Source organism: Danio rerio, chromosome 21 (genome assembly GCF_049306965.1).
Source record: "Danio rerio strain Tuebingen ecotype United States chromosome 21, GRCz12tu, whole genome shotgun sequence".
NCBI lineage: Eukaryota > Metazoa > Chordata > Actinopteri > Cypriniformes > Danionidae > Danio > Danio rerio.
Genome location: NC_133196.1, coordinates 39,501,259 through 39,520,809, shown reverse-complemented (window position 1 = coordinate 39,520,809; position 19,551 = coordinate 39,501,259). Strand labels below are relative to the sequence as shown.

General features: G+C 34.3%; 1 protein-coding gene across 6 annotated transcripts in view; it reads left to right on the top strand.

Annotated features, from left to right (window-relative positions):
• The window catches only part of sgcd (sarcoglycan, delta (dystrophin-associated glycoprotein)), a 377,956-nt gene that overhangs the window by 186,527 nt on the left and 171,878 nt on the right, over positions 1–19,551 (top strand). For all 6 annotated transcript variants that reach the window (XM_073934267.1, XM_073934268.1, XM_068215786.2 and 3 more), the window contains 1 exon segment: positions 16,702–16,887. In XM_073934267.1, the coding sequence (XP_073790368.1) occupies positions 16,702–16,887 (186 nt within the window).

Here is a 19,551-nt window from a genome sequence, read left to right as displayed (position 1 = left end):
GTTAATGCAAATATGACCAGATATTTTTAAAGAGGAAACCATTAGTGAAACAGAGACAGCCTGGCAAAACAGCTGCTCAAGTTAATGCGTAATTTTACATTTAAATTATTTAAATATTTAAGTATGATAAAATAAGTAATGTGTGACATTTATAAAAAAATTCTTAACTTTTATACACGTTTATCAGTTTTAATAGATTTAACAGTGCACTAGTGTGTCTGTCTTTTTATGGATCAAGTGATAGAGGATGATATGACATTTATAATGTAAATAGAACTAAACAATAGTTTTTATAAAGAATAATAATTGTTTGTAATAATAAGTGTTTGATCAGGGTTGGAGCTGAACTTTGCAGGAAGGTCGATCTCCAGAAACATGGTTGAGCGCCACTGAGTTAAGGCATTTTAGAATGACTAAAACTGCATTTAAGACGTGTTACAGTGTGCTCAGCCTGCTGGTTTGTCCATTTACACACATTTTCATCATCATATGATCTCTTATAACAATTTTTTTTTTAATGTACATACTGTAATTTGTTTAGTAAAAGTGTTTCCATTGTACTCTATGTGTATCTTTTCTATCACATAAAAGTTTATCCTACTTAGAAATGTGTGTGCTTTTTATGCATTTTTCAAAAGTTATGTGCATCATGACGTTTCAATCAATAGTTTTTATGTGCATATCCAAAATAAACATTAAAATAGATGGGTGGAAACGTAAAGCTAAGGCGAGAAATATCGATTCATCTTTAAAAAAGGGGAGGAGACCGACAGAAACTCAGAGTTTAGAGAATAAAACCTGCTACTGACCAGGTTAGTTTCACAGAGTAAGTTACCACAGTAACTGACTCTGAGTTAAAGTTACCTCTCTTTCAGAAACAGGTATGACTTACCCTGCTTTCTCGAGTTTAACAAACCTGCCATTCTGAAACGGAAGACCCAGAGTTTCTCTCATTTTAGGGTTAAAATACTCTGAGTTTTCACTTAACCTCCATTCTGAAACAGCCCCCAGATATGTTGCTTATCTGACAAACCATACATCAATGGAAAGAATATTGTATTACATATGATGAATAATTCTCAGTTTTCAAAAAACAAAAATGTTTTATGTTTTTTTTTTTTTTTTTGACCCAGGGACCAATTTACAAGAAATAGATAAGTTTAAATGACAATGTAGATCAGATTTGAGATGAATATGATTATAATACAGAATAAATTTTAGAATAAAAATATACTTTAATGGCAAACTACAATTGAAATAAATCAGATTGTAAATGCCATGTTGCTTGTTTAGACCAAATTATATTCTAAGTTTGTACCTTTCAACATAATTTAAACTTTATTGTTATTCGTATTCTGCTACGCATTGCCAAAGATGACTATTGTTTTCTTATAAATTAATACTTTAAGAGAAATACCTCAGAATACCTGCTATACTATAAGTCATTAGTTAAAGTTTTAATCAGAGAATGAAATAAATTAAAATGGACTTTTTGGATTGGATTTTCATTGGAATTTAGTGACATTGTAATCAAGCTGGGTAAAACATGCTGCAAGATTACACTTTTAGTTACCTGAATGAGCTCTAATTTACTGAAAGCACATTTGGTTTCCCAAACATTCCATTTTAATCAGAAGCGATGTTACCTGTGGAGTGCGGCAGCATTAGCTGAAGTACCAGTTTACTTCGGCAAACACAGTCAGACTAATGAGCCATATTTACATTGGATGCTTCGCAAAAGTACTTAAATTGTCGACCAGTTCAATTGTCTGAAAAAAATTAAAGCACTAAAAGATGCTGTTCGCATGAGTTTATGCCAAACGTTTGCTTTAATGATGAGACATTTGCCTTGCAATTGGCCTCTACCTGTGAATCATTAAAATAACAACCATATTTTCTGACCCCCCACCGTCACGGGTTCATTATACGGCTTGTGAACCTGAAGGACATTTGTGAAAATGAAGTGTAAAGAGCAGTTCAATTAGGGGAAAGGGCATGAATCAATATTCAAATCTGTTGGTTAAGGAAACTATATTCATTTTGGTTCAGCAAATTGTGAAGTTGAACACCATGTGATTAATTTCTTGCATATTATTACACTGAGCTCAGGAATATTTGTCTGTAAAACTGTATTCTTGTTATGAATCTAGGAAATTGAGACTTGAGAAGTGTCTTTATAGAATATTAAAGTATATATATATATATATACATATATATATATATATATATATATATATATATATATATATATATATATATATATATATATATATATATATATATGATTTATATCAACTGCATGATGATGATGATGAATCATTCCTTAATTAATTTTCATTCAGCTTAGACCCTTTATTAATCCATGTTTTACGCAACGGATGCCTTTCCAGCTGCAACCAAACATTTGGAAACACCCACAAACTCTTGTACACACCCACATACACTATGGCCAATTCAGCTTATTTAAATCACCTGTACTGTATGTCTTTGGATATGTCTTTGTTTCTTTGTGGGGGAAACCGGAGCACCCGGAAAAAACCCACGCACACATCAGGAGAACATGCAAACTCCACACAGAGATTTGTAGTGGTAGTAGTAGTAGTAGTAGTAGTAGGGTTAGGATTAGGGTTAGGGTTTGAGTTATGGTTAGTGGTTAGGTTATATTCAAATTTATACATTTTATTTTATGCCACAATCATTTAAATATACTACTAAAGATTGTGTTTCATGAATATATTTTGCACATGTCCTTCCATAAATGTAATTTTTTAAATTTATTTATTTATTTATTTATTTATTTATTATTTTTTAGTAATATACATTGCTTAATTTGGGCAAGTTTAACCTCAAATAAACAAGACTAAGTGATCTCCTCTACCCAATATCAGTATGGTTATAATATTTCCTAGGATCAGAACAAAGTCAGCGTAAAATCACCATGGCGCAATCACAAGACTGTACAGATGATGCTTTATGCTCAGAGGGATCTAGTGGCCTCATAATCTCCTTGACTAAATGGGGGTAATGCTAAATGTACAAATACACAAATACACTTTTTGCTGGATGAACAGTTAGTAACCAAATGGTTAAAAAATAGGTTATGGATTTATTTATTTATTATTATTATTTTTATTTTTTTGAATTTTAGTTTGTGTGTTTCCTTTTGTTGTTGTTTTTGGTTGCTTATTATGTCCAACTGTTCCTTGTTTAATTTTCAAGATGTTTAATTTGACTTAAGTTTAATAGTTTTAATTTTCACACCCTCTGTTTGGTATTGGTGAGCATGAGAGACTTTTTTCAGAAACATCTTAAAGAGCCCATATTATACATGAAATAGGGTCATATCTTGGTTGTAAGGTTCTCCAACAACACTCTAATATGCACGCATGGTTCAACAACACTTTCATGGTCTTATAATCTGCATTTATTTTTACCTAATTATTCCAGCGACTCCCGTATGAATCGTCCAGTGATTCATTTGTTCCCAAACCCCTGCTTAGCGCTAAGCTAATCTGCGCTGATTGGACCGATGACAGTCTGTTGCGATTGGTCGACTGCCTTCAGTGAGAGAGTGAAATGCCCAACAGCTAATCAGCAATATAAAAGTAATCACAGTTCATACACGCTCGATAGTGTAGGCGTGAATTTTAGCTGCCAGTGGGTCAATGTAAATACAGTCGACTAACTATTTTATTGAGCAAAAACTCCAAAAACTGTTGAGGAGATCTTCTAGCTTGTCTCACTCTGCTCTTTTCACAGACACACACACCCACACACACACAAATTACCCTCGTCTTTGAGCATGCGCACACAAACACACACACATACCTCCGGACGACAGCACAAGCACTACCCTCCTCCACGGAGCTCCGTAAACAAAGCAGCACGGGTCGCGTTTTTAACGTGACTTTGCACGCGATATGAGAATATAGCGAGTTAACCTGATACAGTACACGCGGTTACAAGTAACAAATCACAACTAAATACATTTGCAAGCTAGAGTAAACAAGGCAACAACTTTAATCGCACGTACTTACACTTGAGAAATGGAGGAAGAAACCCATCCTGACATGTCCATCAATAAGTTACTCTTTACTGATCCTTCCTTTAACAAACGCCGATGAAGTATTCTGTGTAGCATGTAGTTTCCAGAAGTTTCCAGTAGTTTCCAACTGCTTGGTTATAATGCTGAGGTTTCATCTTTGGGTAGAGACTCGATAATATCCATCTACAGTGTGCCTTCAATCGACTGGCATGTTTGTGTGTGTGTGTGTTTGTGGGTGTGTGTGTGTCTGGATTTCTGTGTCGAGGGCGGGGCCGCAGGTTTCAAATCTCCCGGGTTTGCGCGTGCACGTGAATAACTTGGTTTCGTTAGTACGTCATGGCGAAACACCTAATGACTCGGTATCAAGGCGACTCGTTTGAAGCACTATGAGTCGACTCTTTTATAAATGAATCAACCGTTTTAAACACTGTACTCTTACAGATTTTAGCCTTAGCTGGATACTTTACTTCACTTAGAGCTGTGTTACACACTACATGAAAGTGTTTTTTCAAAAAACCATAATATGGGCTCTTTAATATATGGGTAGTTGACAAATATGCCAAAAAAATACATAAAGCACTAAGTCTGATGTTTAGGAAAGTATACGGGGTCACTTACTTTAGCATTATTTAACAGTTTCATAAAAATATTTAATTGTTTTTGCTAAACTGTATCCTATGCTATTACATATCAAAACAAATACTCTTAATATTAAAAAATAAGGCTACACAGTGGTTCACAGCAAGAAGGTCGCTGGTTCGAGTGCTGGCAGGGCCAACACAATCTCACGGCAATTCGTAACTTTTTCATTTAGTGGCTAATTCGTATGAATTCATACGATCTAATTCGTACAATTTAGTACGATTTGCTTATCCCCCAATGACGGTTGGGGTTAGAGGTGGGGTCAGGTGCCACGCCTCCTTTTTAAAATCGTACCATTTCGTACGACTGAATTCGTACGAATTCGTACAAATTAGCCACTAAACTGGCAAAACGTAAAATACTTACGTTTTCTCGTGAGATCAGGCTGGCTGGGCCAGTTGGTGTTTCTGTGAACTCCATGTGTTCACGTGGGTTTCCTCTGGGTGTTCTGGTCTTACACACAGTCCAAAGACATGCATATATAGGTGAATTGAAAAACTAAATTAGCTGTAGTATATGTGTGTGAATGTGAGAGTTAATGGGTATTTCCCAAGACTGGGTTGCAGCTGGAAGGGCATCCACTGCGTAAAACATATGCTGGCTAAGTTGGCAGTTCATTCTGCCGTGGTGACCACTGATAAATAAAGGGACTAGGCTAAAGAAAAATGAATGAATGAATGAATGAATATACAAATAGCAAGGGAGCAATTATCTTTATTGTTGGACACGTATATTCAAATAGTATTCAAATAGCTAATTCAATATGTAAAGCATCATTTTTTAGGTATATTTATGTAGTTTGAAGTCTGATGTTTGATAATAAATGACTTGTCATATGTCTTTTCACTTATCCATAACTTGTCAAACTTGTTTGTCATCTTGAATGAACAGGGATGTCACGCCAAAGGGCAACAAAACATCATGTGGTTACAAAAATCTGAGAAAAAAACATACTGTGTGCATGTCATGGGCTTCACGGGGGGGTTTCAGTCACATGATCTTGAATAGGGTCCCTCAGCTAATTAACTTACACAGTGTAATTGCCAATTTGAAATTAGCATATTGTGTCACACCAGAGGACATGTTTTTTTTTTTTTTTAAAACACATGCATGACCAAAAATAACACAGTTCTTAACATAATAGTTTTAATAACTCATTATTAATAACTGAATTGTTCGATCTTTGGCATTTTGACAGTAAATACTATTTTACTAGGTATTTTTCAAGACATTTCTATAAAGCTTAAAGTGACATTTGAAGCCTTAACTAGGTAAATTAGGTTAACTAGGCAGGTTATGGTAATTACACAAGTTGTTGAAAAAATATAGCTTAAAGGGGCGAATGATTTTGTCTCTAAATGATGTTTAAGAATTTTCAAACTTTAAAAATCAAACAAATAAGACCTTCTCCAGAAGAAAAAAATATTATCAGACATAATGTGAAAATTTTCCTGCTGTGTTAAACATCAACCATCATTTGAGAAATATTTAAAAAAGAAAACAAAATTCAAAGCGGGACTAATAATTCTGAATTCAACTATATATATATATATATATATATATATATATATATATATATATATATATATATGTTTGTTTGTGTGTGTGTGTGTGTGTGTGTGTAGCCTCATTACAGCCTCATACAAACAAGACTAACTGGTCTCTTTCACTCCATATTGATATGGTTATTATATGTTGTAAGATCAGAACGAATTCACAATCACAAGACTATACAGATGACTGCTTTATAGCTCAGAGGAAAACAAGTCAAGATGGGTGCAATGCTAAATGTGCAAGCAAACAAAAACACATTGTGCTGGATGAACATTTAAGACCAAAGTAAATGGTTCATGTATTAGCTTTTGGCTCTCTCAGTGATGAAGAGAAGCAGAGGAATGGCTCTTGAAAACGACAGTTTGGCCCTGAAGCTTTTTTTTCAGTGAGCTGCCAATAAGTACAGGCACCAGGGAAGGAGGCTAAACTACAAGCAGGTGTTTCATATTCTGCTGCCTTCTGACAATCCTCCCTTTTTTCAGAGCCAACAGTAAAGCATCATCCTCTTTAAAATCTCAAGCGCCGCAACCTGCCAGACTCACAAAAAGAACAAAGGATACATATGACATTTGTTATAAAAGCGGGATTTAGTCTTAAATCCTGAGCCTCCACGCGTCACACAGAGCCTTGAAAACAACTGTTAGTGGAGAATTCAAGCTGTGCCCCACAGACCTGTGTTTTGTGTATTCAGTTCGCTTGAAGCTGGCTTGGAATCAAAATTGATTTCATTAATGTATGCAACTTGTTCCTGATTAATATGTGGGTATATTTTTTCATTTATGTTTATGTTTTTTTTTTCTTCTATTAACATACAGTTTACTGGTGGGGTAAGATTTCTGTCTTTCTTTATTTGTTTCTTTCTTTCTTTCTTTTTTCTTTATTCATCCATTCATTCATCCATTCATTCATTCATTCATTCATTCATTCATTCATTCATTCATTCATTCATTCATTCATTTTCTTTTCGGCTTAGTCCCTTTATTGATCTGGGGCCACAGCAGAATGAACCGCCAAATTATCCAGCATATGTTTTACGCAGCAGATGCCCTTTCAGCCGCAACTCATTTCATTCACACTCATACACTACGGACAATTTAGCTTACCCAATTCACCTGTACCACATCTTTGGACTGTGGGGGAAACCGGAGCACCCGTCAAACATGCAAACTTCACATAGACATGCCAACTGACTCACCCGAGGCTCAAACTGGTGACTTTCTTTTTTCTTTTTTCGACAGCACTACCTACTGCGCCACCATGTCGCCTACTGGAGGATTTTTTCCTGTTATAAATATGCAAACGTGAATGATTCAATGCTGGATTGCAATCTAATTTGATTAACAGACCTTCACTCACCCATACTGTAGATGACTGTGATGAACAATTTGAAATGCCCTGGATTCTGTTTTCTGTTCAATGTTAATGCGATCAATCAAAAGATCTGAACCCAACTCGATTACTTTTTTTCGACTCTGAGTCGACTATTTCGCTAAAGAATCAATAGTTTTAAACAAGGTGCACTTTCAGATTTAAACCTCAGCTGGATATTCTCATTAACTTAGTGCTTGGTTACACACTGCATAGAAGCTCATTTTCAAAAACCCATAATAGGGACTCTTCAAATTTTAGTGATTAGAAAGTGCAGATTATGCTTTTGATTGAGGACCAGCTCTATTGACATTGGCATTCATATGATAGTATTGGGATAAAGGTTACTCAAAATCATACTCAAATTATTTTGGCTAGATAATGGTGAACTGCTTGGTGAAAAACAGGCTAGTCGGAACAATGCAGTCTTTGGAAATCCACAGGGGATCCCTAATATGAACTCCTGGCCAAATTGTTATATTAAAAGGCCACTGTAACCACGGAGGGAGATGAGTGATAAAGAAGTGAGGATGCTTTTGCTGGTTTTATTAAGAAATGTAGTCAGACAGGCAATGATCAACAACAGGCGCAAATGGGTACAAACAAGGCAATGCAGAGGCGTTGTCAGGTAACAGGCAGATGGTGAGTCCAGGTGGCAGACAGGGTAAATGATTGAACAAAGCAAGGGTCGAAACATGTGGAAACTATACCAGGAAAAGCTTTGTAATGTTATATGGTGTTAACCTAACAAGAGAGTCTCAAAGTGAGCCGTGTATAGTAAATGTAGTGTAATCAGTCCATGAGCAGCATCAGTAATCAATGGAGGCTTGTGTGTGTATATGTTGCATGACAAGACTTGTAGTTCATATTGAGACAGGGTTGTAGTCCTTGTAAATTTGAATGTTCTCCAGCAATCCATAGTAAAGCCATAATGCTTCCTAGTGAGATTATAAGGATACCTACCTATTATTAAAGTTTATATAAGTATGCATTATAGCATATGCGGAACTTTTATTTTAAAAATGTATTGTAGAAATTTCAAATAATCCAACCAGGCATGGAGTATCTAATTTCATCAAAGCTCGTTGATGAAACAAAATTCGACTAAAGACAGATTATAAATGTATTCCGCACCCCCAAAAAGGATGTATCTTTTGTTAGTTTTACGTGTATATCGTGAAATTTGCTACTTTGTGTTTGATGCATGATAGAGAAAGAAAGAGAAGGCTCTGACATAAGCTACAGCAAAGCTTGTTAACATTCAAGACCTTTCCATTGTCAAAACTGAGCTTTTTTTGATTCTGGGGGTAATTCCTGTTGTTATGACTGAGCATATGGAGAATGTTTTAATCTAATTAATCTAATAATATATACCTGTTGCAGATATTTGTTTATGGGGAAAATGTTGTAGGCCATTTAATAATATAATAAGCTATGGCTCAACTCATGGCTGAAAGAATAGTTTGGAAGAATTACAATAATATTCTTATATAGTTCGGGGTGCTGTGTTGCAGTTTGAGATTTTTAGATAAACAGTTTATAATCTTTAGCACTTAGTCTGTTTTATTATGTTACGAGTTTATGTAATGATCCTGAGTAACATTTGTAGTATTTGCCACTGACAAGGGCAGGACACTCACACTTTAGTTCACAGATGAGTAACTCGCCATCTCTCTTTTCCCTGAGGAACAGCAGTGTTTTCACTTCACTCAAACAGTCCTTCAGCAATACATTTACAACTGAGTTGACCCACACACGTCAATATATATATATATATATATATATATATATATATATATATATATATATATATATATATATATATATATATATATAGCCCAAAGACATGCAGTATAATTAAAAAAAATTGGCCATAGCGTGTGTGTGAAAGCGAGAGTGTATGTGTGCTTCCAATGCTATCTCATGGCAATTCATATTTTTTTGATTTAGTGGCTAATTCTTTTGAAATCTTACAATCTCATTTGTACAATTTAGTATAATTTGCTCATCCCACAATGATGGTTGGGTTTAGAGGTGGGGTTGGGTTGGGTGCTACGCCTGGTTTTAAAATGCATGGAAATTTGTTCGAATAAGCCTCTAAACTGACGAAACATAAAATAGTTATGTTTTCTCATGAGGTCAGGGTGGTGTTTCCCAGTACTCTATTGCAGCTGGAATGGTATCCGCTGCGTAAACGTATGCTGAAAAATTTGGCGGTTCATTCCGCTGTTTCAACCCCTGATAAATAAGGGACTAAGCCAAAGGAAATTAATGAATCAATACATTACAAAAGTAATTAGCATGGACAAAGACTATACTGCTTCAATTATGAGCGCATTTAAACCCTGAATAATGACCCTGAGTAATTAAATAAATATGTCTGGACTACAAGTTAAAAAATGCAATTCAAGAAATGTTAATTAATTTTATAAAATGTGTTATCAATGCTATAAAAAATGTATATCAATCTATCATGATTGTACTTAAATATTTTTCTTTAAATTCTATGATTTCAGTCTTTATGACAAGACTCAACTCAAATAAGGATAACTATCTTGGAAAGAGAAGTAAATCCTAACACTTACATTTTATGTTAAGAATATGTATTGTTAATAATATAATAAAATAAAATAAAATATAATATAATATAATATAATATAATATAATATAATATAATATAATATAATATAATATAATATAGGGGTGATGTGCAGTAGGTAGTGCTGTCGCTGGTTTGATCCTCATCTGGGTCAGTTGGCATTTATGTGTGGAGTTTGCATGTTCTCCCCATGTTCGCATGGGTTTCCTCCGGGTGCTCTGGTTTCCCACACAATCCAAAGACATATGGAACAGGTGAATTTGGTAGCCTAAATTGACCGTAGTGTATGTGTGTGAATGAGTGTGTATGGCTGTTTCCCATTGATGGGTTGCCGCTGGAAGGGCATCCGCTGCGTTAAACATATGCTGGATAAGTTAGCGATTCATTCCGCTGTGGCGACCCCAGATTAATAAAGGGACTAAACTGAAAAGATTATAATATAATGTAATATAATATAATATAATAAATATAATATAATATAATATAATATAATATAATATAATATAATATAATATAATATAATATAATATAATTAATATAAGCATTTCTGTTAAAGATTTCTGTTAGATGTATTCTGGAGCAGGGCTTACTCAGCTGTGAATAGCAGCTTCATCCAGCTGGTTTTATGCACAATGGTTTGCCGTTCCCCCTGCAGAGGAGTATTAGCAAATTAATTATGTTGTTTTCGTCATTGAGCCCCATTAGTCACTCCACGACTTTTCATTTTGTTAAATCTTTGTCCCTGTAAATTGAGAGTCAGAAACCCCAATTCTTGCACAGAAAGGCAGAACATCAGACTAGCTGAAGGGCATGCATGTTTTTTACATGCTTATTTTAAAAACATCACAATAATGTTAAGAGCTTTATTTCTCTCTTTAATTGTAAAGGAGACATCAGATTACTTACATCAGTCATTTTCAATAAGTGTTGCACAAGCTCGCCTTGCCTCAGGGGAAAAGCAGTGTAGAACGGAAGAGAAATCACAAAGCCTTTGTTTAATCTTTCATTAAATCACAGCTTGCCCAAAACCAGACTATATGATGGTAAAATTCTCAACTCAAGCAAATCTGTGTCATCAGATCCTTGAGGCACAAAACAAACAGCTTTTTTTACCTGCTATTTTTTTAACATTTTTTTCAACTGTTTGATTTCAATAGCTTTTTTTTTTTTTTCTCTCTCTTTGAGAAAATGATGCCGAGGTATCTCCATTTTTTTGCCAATACTGGCATACTTTTATAAAATATTTCACAGAAAGTTCATGTCAACAGTATTAGCATTGACTTTTTTGTGCCTACACTCTCAGAAATAAAGGTACGCAAGCTGTCACTACCTTTTCATTCATTCATTCAATTTATTTTCGGCTTAGTCCTTTTATTAATCTGGGGTCGCCACAGGGGAATGAACCGCAAACTTATCCAGCATATGTTTTTTATGCAGCTTCCAGCTGCAACCCATCTCTGGGAAACATCCATACACACTCGTTCACACTTACATGCAACGGACAATTACAGCCTACCCAATTCACCTGTACCACATGTCTTTGGACTGTGGGGGAAACCAGAGCACCAGGAGGAAACCCTCACAAACGCATGGAGAACATGCAAACTCCACACAGAAATGCCAACTGACCCACCCGAGGCTTGAACCAGCGACCTTCCTGCTGTGAAGCGACAACACTATACTGTGCCACTGCCTCGCCATTACCTTTTTCAAAAGTTACAAATTTGTACCTAAAATGTACATATTAGTACCTCAGGAGTACATATGAGTACCTAAAAAGTACATAAGTGTTCCTTATAAAATTTTTAGGTATTAGTATATACTTTTGAGGTACCAATATGAACCCTTTAAGTACAAATGTGTACCTTTTGAAAAGCTACCACCCAAGTGACAACTTGCATACCTTTATTTCTGAGAGTGTACAGTACGTAGGCTTGTTGCATAGAACTAAATCAACCCAGGCTCATTGAAATTACGTGCCCAGGGATACATTTTTGAGAACCGAGAAATTTGTATCCTAAACTACATGCGCTTGCAGTTTTAGTTTTCACAAAATTTATTATTATTAAATTTTACTCGTTTTACTATGGTAAAATAACAGATCAATTGAATAATAACACTTCAATCTCCTCCCAAAGCTCAGACGGTCTGTTTAGAGAAACTGTCAATCACAATTGTCAATCATGATGACACGCCCCTTTTTTATATTTAACATTAAATTTACATTAAATTACTGGCTAAAAACATACTCTTTACAAAAATAAAAATCTGCACCTATATCATCATGATAACCAGTGCCTCAATTGACCAAAACCACCTTTTGGGATATTATATTACAAGAGTAATTAATGTTTTTATTTTGGCTCAAGTCTCGTTCATTAACATGGAGGAGGCAGGCTTTTTGACTTCTACTCCAGCCTGCTTCCAGAGGGCAATCTAACGACCGAGACTTTCACTCAAAAGAAGGCGTGAGAAACACTTAGTCTCAATGAAACTAGTTTATTTCAGTCTTTATTAAAAAAAAAAAAAATGTACTAAATAAAATTTAATTTAAATTTAAACATAACAGTTGAATTTATGTACAGTGTTTAAACCTGCTCAGCATAAAAGCAGTTTAATTACAGTAACTAGCTGCTTTCTAACTACTAACACTCCAACTCTGGGTTTGTTCCGCTTCTTTAACATGCAAATATAGGTAAAAAAAAATACATTTGCAGTATTTTTACACATCATTTTTGCCTCTACAGTCTATTTTGCCTCTGTATCTCAACAATCAGTGTTTAGTAAATCAATAAGACAACTTGTCCCCTGTTGTTTCATGATGTATGTTACTGATTAACCTTATTCCAATGAGTTCTGAATCAAACGGATTAAAACAAGTAGCAGAGTTTTGCAGTTTTCTTCCCTGGACATACACAGTATTTTTTTACAGAGCAGAACAATTCCACTGGCTGGGTCAAATAGAAATCATATCAGGGTCTCCGGCAGTCAGAGTTTCCACAGTGGTTGTACAGTTATACACATCCAGCCCACTGATTTCCCTTTATTGGCTTCCATTTATTCTGTAACCAGTGTAGAAGGTTGTCTGAGTGAACAGTTTAGTTCTAAATAGGGCAAAAGTGACAGATTATCCCAAAGGCACTCTCTCTCTCTCTCTCTCAAAAAAAAAAAAAAACATTTTTTTTTTTTGTTCAGTATTGTAGTGTCTTAGTCGGTTTACAGTATACTGACTGTACAGAGAGGATACTAAAAAGAGCAACAATACTGAAGCTTTCTGCAGATGATCAAATTAATGGAACTCAGGGATGACTTTAATAATAATAATCAGCCTGATGTACTTTGCCATTCTCTTTGAAGTATTATATCCTGACAGATTGTGCACTTAAAATGCAGATGATTATGCAATGTGATGATAAGGGCAGAATTGGTAGTATAAATCCTGTGATATGGAGAAAGAAACCTCATTGAATTTTTCATTGTGCATTCTTAAACGTTGGGTTTTTCACAGAGCTGTCTGAAGTCATTTGTTTCAGAGCATTCTGAGTGTGTGTGCTTGTCAAATGTGATTGACTTCGCCGACAAAGAGTGCTGCTCAAAATGCTGTCGACGGTAAAATTGTATCCGGGCGCAGAAATATTAGTCTATTATTATGGCTCTTCAATTGTACAGTGCTGTTTCCCTTTTGTAACCATATTAATAGAATCAGCATAAATGAAGACTGCTGAAGCTGTAATAATGCAGAACTACGGAGGCAAGGGGTGTATGGGATAGCCAATCAACTGCTGTCTATTGTGCCTTAAGGTTAACAATGTATTATTGATTTCCATTTATTTTTTTTTTTGACATTTTCATGATAAGTTTAAATGACTTAAAAAAGAATGACCTATTTAATTTTGGTTATACATGTAGATATTATTACTTAGAAAAATAATAATTTTAAATAAACAAGCAAAAAAGCATATGAAGAGTTCAGATGCAAAACCCCCTAAATCCATCAGACCTCTATTCTTGTAAATAAGCATTTTTTATCAGGCTCCTCTGATTAGGTTCAGCAATTTTATTTTATAGATAATGAAAAGGTTGTTAGCTAGTAAATAAATAAAAAAATGACCTAGTAAATAAAAAAAGGTAGGTTAACATGGTAGATTTTCTTTTGCGTCAAAACCACCTAAATCCACATGTGCTTTTTTTTGCAAAAACCTCTAAATTCACACATTGACAAGACATTGATATTAGCTGAAAAATCACTAGATGCAATTAGAAATTATTTTACCAAACATACAACACCTCAAATTTAAAATATATAAATCTGTCAAGTAAGTGGTGGTTCATTCTGCTGTGGTAACCCTTGATAAACTAGGGACAAAGCAGAAGGAAAATTAATTAATGAAAAGTAAGTAAGTCAATAATAAGCTAATCAATAACATTAAAATTGACCTCTATTAAATCTTAGCAATCTGTTGTCATTACTGATATTTGGGATTTAGATTTACTGTAAGTAGAGCAATGTGACCATTTCAAGCATTGTAAACTAAGCTTGTTAGATTCAAATGTAATGTAATATAAGTGCATTGTAAAACATCAATATCTGTGCATTGTCCAATAGTATAAAACTCTTATGAGACATATAGGTAATGAATTAATATAAGTATAGTTGTATACATTATATTTATTTATAAAATAGCTTACATTAGCAAATAAAACACAAAGTAGGTCAACTGGGCTAAAATGGGATGCCTCTCAGACACTTTTAGAAGCTGTCATTCATTCATTCATCCTCACCATACTTAAGGTCTTGGTCTCTTTTTCGCCTCATGTTATCCTCATAGCATCCATGCGGGATAAAAGAAAGGCATCTTAACTTCATCTTTCATGAAACGTTGTTGCCGTTTAATGTCGGACTCAATCAAAGTAGCGTTGCTGCGCAAAAAAAAAAAAAAAAAAACATAATGAATGCATGCTACACTTTCGACTGTACAGTGTGTTTTCTTTTTCTTATAATGCACATAATTTAGAGGTACGGGATGTTTTCATTTGCCATTCACTGACAGTTGGACAGTTTCATCCAGTTCATCAAACTTTATCTTTTAAAATCTAAATTGGAAGCGAATAAAGGAGATATGAATTAGCATGTTGCTAGTATGGTTAGTATGTTAGTATGTTTGAAAGTATGTTTCTAGTATGGATTAGTACATTTCTAGTATGGATTGGTATGTCGTTAGTATGTTTCTAGTATAGATTAGTAAATTGCTAGTATGGATTGATATGTTGTTAGTATGTCCAATGAAAAGTTAATGGCAGTTTTTTTTACAATGGAGATCAATGGGACAGTTGCTAGGGTGCCATAAGTGGTTGCAAGGGTGTGGCTAAAAAGGTGAAAGGTCATCAGTGATTGGCAGTTTGGTAATCTGAGTTAAATGAGCTCAACCTTTAATCTGGTACAAAGTTATTAGTTCACAAAGTTTGGTCCAATGCTAACTTTTTTGATTTTCTGCGGGTCAGTTTTTGAAAAACGTTTCTCGGATCAGTTGGAATAGATAAAGCAACCCGAATTGGACCAGTTTGGAGGTCTGGAGTAAGTTTGTTGACTATGAACGGTCTAGGAGGAGATGCATATAGAAATTAGTCTCGGAAGAAGAAGAAAACGGAAGACGGTTGACTTTGTGTTTCGTGGCGCACTAAACTTAACTAGACTCTCGTTGGAAAGAAAAGAAAGAACAGTATCGAAGATGGGAATGTCTGAGCTCTGCGGTTAACCCTTGTTTTTCAGGGTCCAAGTCTGTTCACTGGACCTGAAGAAAAGCTGTGCTAAGCTGGAAGGAACAACTCCCTCGAGGCACTTTTTATAGTCCTTTGTTGAAAAGCTTAGTGATTTGCATATGTATTCTGGTTGAATGTTGATGCAGAACTGTTTAAAGTTTCTTAAAATGTTTATATGTTGCACATTTATTAACATAAAATGAAAACTATCATTCAGTACACCAGATTAGCTTCCCAGGCACATCAAACATGAACTACCACAGCTAAACAAGATTGTAGATGGTGTTAAACCATTAATTGCAACCCCCATAATTAATAATTGTTATACATTTTTATACATAATATTAAAATACAAATACACAATACAAACAGTAAACAAATATTATTTTTAATTAAACAAAAAGTATTTTTATGAAATTTATTCTAAATAATTATATAAAAAATGTTATTTAAAATTACTAACCTAAAATATTGCTCTCTATATTATTAAAATGTTGTGTTGCATCTTTGCATTTTGGTTTAATCGGATGATTTTGTGATCTTATAGTAAGTAAAAAAGTCTATTGTATTTTTATTCATCATTGTTTATTAACATTAACAAAATTAATTTAATACATTAATTTAAAAACCTAATTAAAATATTATAACATTGAAGATTAAATCAAGTATCAAAAACTTATCAAGAGAAACTTCCATTACCGTGATTAACATTTACATTTGTGTTTTCTTGCAGATGACCCAGGAACAGTGCCCTCATAGGAACAATGTCCAGAGTACCGAAAAACCGCAAGTGTATAAAGTGGGGATCTACGGCTGGCGGAAACGTTGCCTTTACTTCTTTGTTCTCCTCCTTATGATCCTCATAGTGGTCAACCTCGCTCTCACCATCTGGATCCTCAAAGTTATGAACTTCACTATAGTAAGTGCAGTCTTTTATTCTGGAGCCTCATTACTGCCTGCTGGCCATTGATTCTTTGAACCGCCTTTAGAAGTGAGCTGAAGTAATGGGTCTCCATCAGAGTGATCCACCAATTCAGTCTGTGCGGTTGTGTATTTTCAGAGCTTCTGCCCGGCAATCTACTGCTTTCATTTGCCTCTCAGTGGTCGATCTGTTCAGGTTTCCACACGTAGCTGCCTTCCCTCCCTCTGTGTGTTTACTGATCTTTTCAACTTTCCCATACTGTGCTTTGAGCCTTGATTAATTGGAAGTACAGCAGGGCCGGATCAAAGCAGGTGCCCTGGGGCAGAAATGTCACAAGACCCTAAAACCCACCCAGTGACACAATGTCCTCTATAAACAAGCTTGTGTAACTTTCATGTAACATTAGTACTGTGATTAAGAACATTTTAGGATATAACTACATAATGTTCAGTTGAAGCCACAATTATTAGCCCTCCTGAATTATAAGCCTCCCCAATCACAGTTTAACGGAAATATTGATTTTATTTCAGCACATTTCTAAAGATAATAGTTTTAATAACTAATTTCTAATAACTGATTTCTTTTCTCTTTGCCATGATGACAGTACATATTTGACTAGACATTTTTAAAAATACTAGTATTGAGCTTAAAGTGACATTTAAAGGAGAAAAAATAGCTTTTATTCTAGCCAAAATAAATCAAATAAGACTTTCTCCAGAAGAGACGTTCTCTTAAAAATGATAGGAACTACTGTAAAAACTTCCTTTCTCTATTAAACATCATTTGGGAAATATAAAAAAAAAAAAAAAAGCTGACTAAGATGATAAATAATTTTGACTTCAACTGTATATGATTGGCAGTGGTGTAAAAATTGTGTTGATATATGTGAAATACTTTTTTTGAAAGCATAAAAATATGAAAGTATGCTTTTAGTTCACTGTACCATTCTTCTAAGAAAGAAAAAAAGCATCAGCACTGACCGGGTAGGCAAAAAGAAAAGTAGGAAGGCCTAAACCAAGATGGCGAGACTGCATTAGCAGTGACACCAGTGTTTTAGGAATAAGAAATTGGTGGGCAGTTGCCCGGTACAGAGAACATTGGTGGAATTTACTTGAGGCAGCCAGGGTCCAGTAATGGATTGTCATGCTAAGGATGATGATGATTCTTCTAAGAAAGATACCTAAAATGAAAAATACGAATGCCCTGTCCTAACAACAACAAGAAAAAAAAAAAGGATTGTATTTCTTAACTCCTAATGTCGCTAGTTAACCCTCAAGGGTCTGAGGTAATTTTGAGCCCCTAAGATGTTTTGACATGCTCTGACAATTATTTCAGCTTCTTATTACATAGTATTGGCCAACATGTATTTTTATTTATGTTTTATGTTTTCAGCACAAACTGTGCTATAATAATATGTGAAAAATATTGATGGTTGCATTTTTTTTTTTTTGAAAAAAAAAAATACTATGCTTTGTTAGTTTTGGAGAAAAAAATAGCTGAAATAAGGTCCAAAAAACCACACTCAATGAGCCTAAACATGAGTTTTGAGTAACCAGTCTTGTAGGCTATAGTATTTACTTCAAAATTACATAATACTTAATCTGTTCTCCCATTCAAAGAAAACATTACAATGATTTACATTTTGTTATTGTTATTATTTTTTTTATTTTTTTGGGTCATCTCAGCTTTATGCAAGAGTGACAATGGTCATAAATAATTCACATCTGGAGAGACAAAATACACTTCCCTACTGGCTAATGTTCACCCAAGGGCATTTTTTAGCATAGCAGTTGCAAAAGCTAGCCCAAACTAAATGCTTGTTGTATTACTTGAGATATTATGGCCATGTAAACACTCTGGGTAAACAATATACAGTGCTCAGCATATATAAGTACACCCCTCACAAATCTATATTTTAAATTACAATTTTTAATAGCAAGCTATGCAAAAGTATGTTTGTGCATAAACATCAGATTAGTCAGTACTGAAGCCAAATCTAGAGCTTATCTAACAAAATAACTTAGGAGAACAGTCCAAGAACAAGTACACCCACATTTATATGTTATAGAAATTATTAAATACAAACTTAAAAAAAGAGCAAAAATCAAGAGAAGCAAAAAATTGAAAAATGTGGTTGAAATTTTCTAGGTTGTATTTTATTTTGCAATATTTTGCTAGAATTTAATTGTATTATCTTTCAATTTCTAAATATGTTTGATGACAAAAAATTATTTTAATAAATATACATGTTTAATAAATGTGTTTTGTTTAAATGCATCAAAAACATTGCCTAAATTCACTAAGAAATGGATTAAAATATTTTCAAAATGGGGTGTACTGGATTATGCTGAGCACTGTATGTGTACTTACAGTATGCACAAAAATATTCAGCAGTTTTTCTGACCACAGTTTACGTCACGCAAGTCTCATGCTGTGGACGATTGTAATAACAAAGCCTTGTGGTTGCATAAAAAATAATGAGCTCAGACTGATAAACTAGAAATTGTGTTGATTTCATACTAATTACTTTATCAAACTATATTTCTTTTTAAGATGCACTTATATTTAAAAGTAGACACTTCAAGCTTTCTACAGACATATGTCTCATGTCTGTGTGTTTTGGTTTTGTGGAGTTTCAGTTCATTTTACAGACGCATTTCT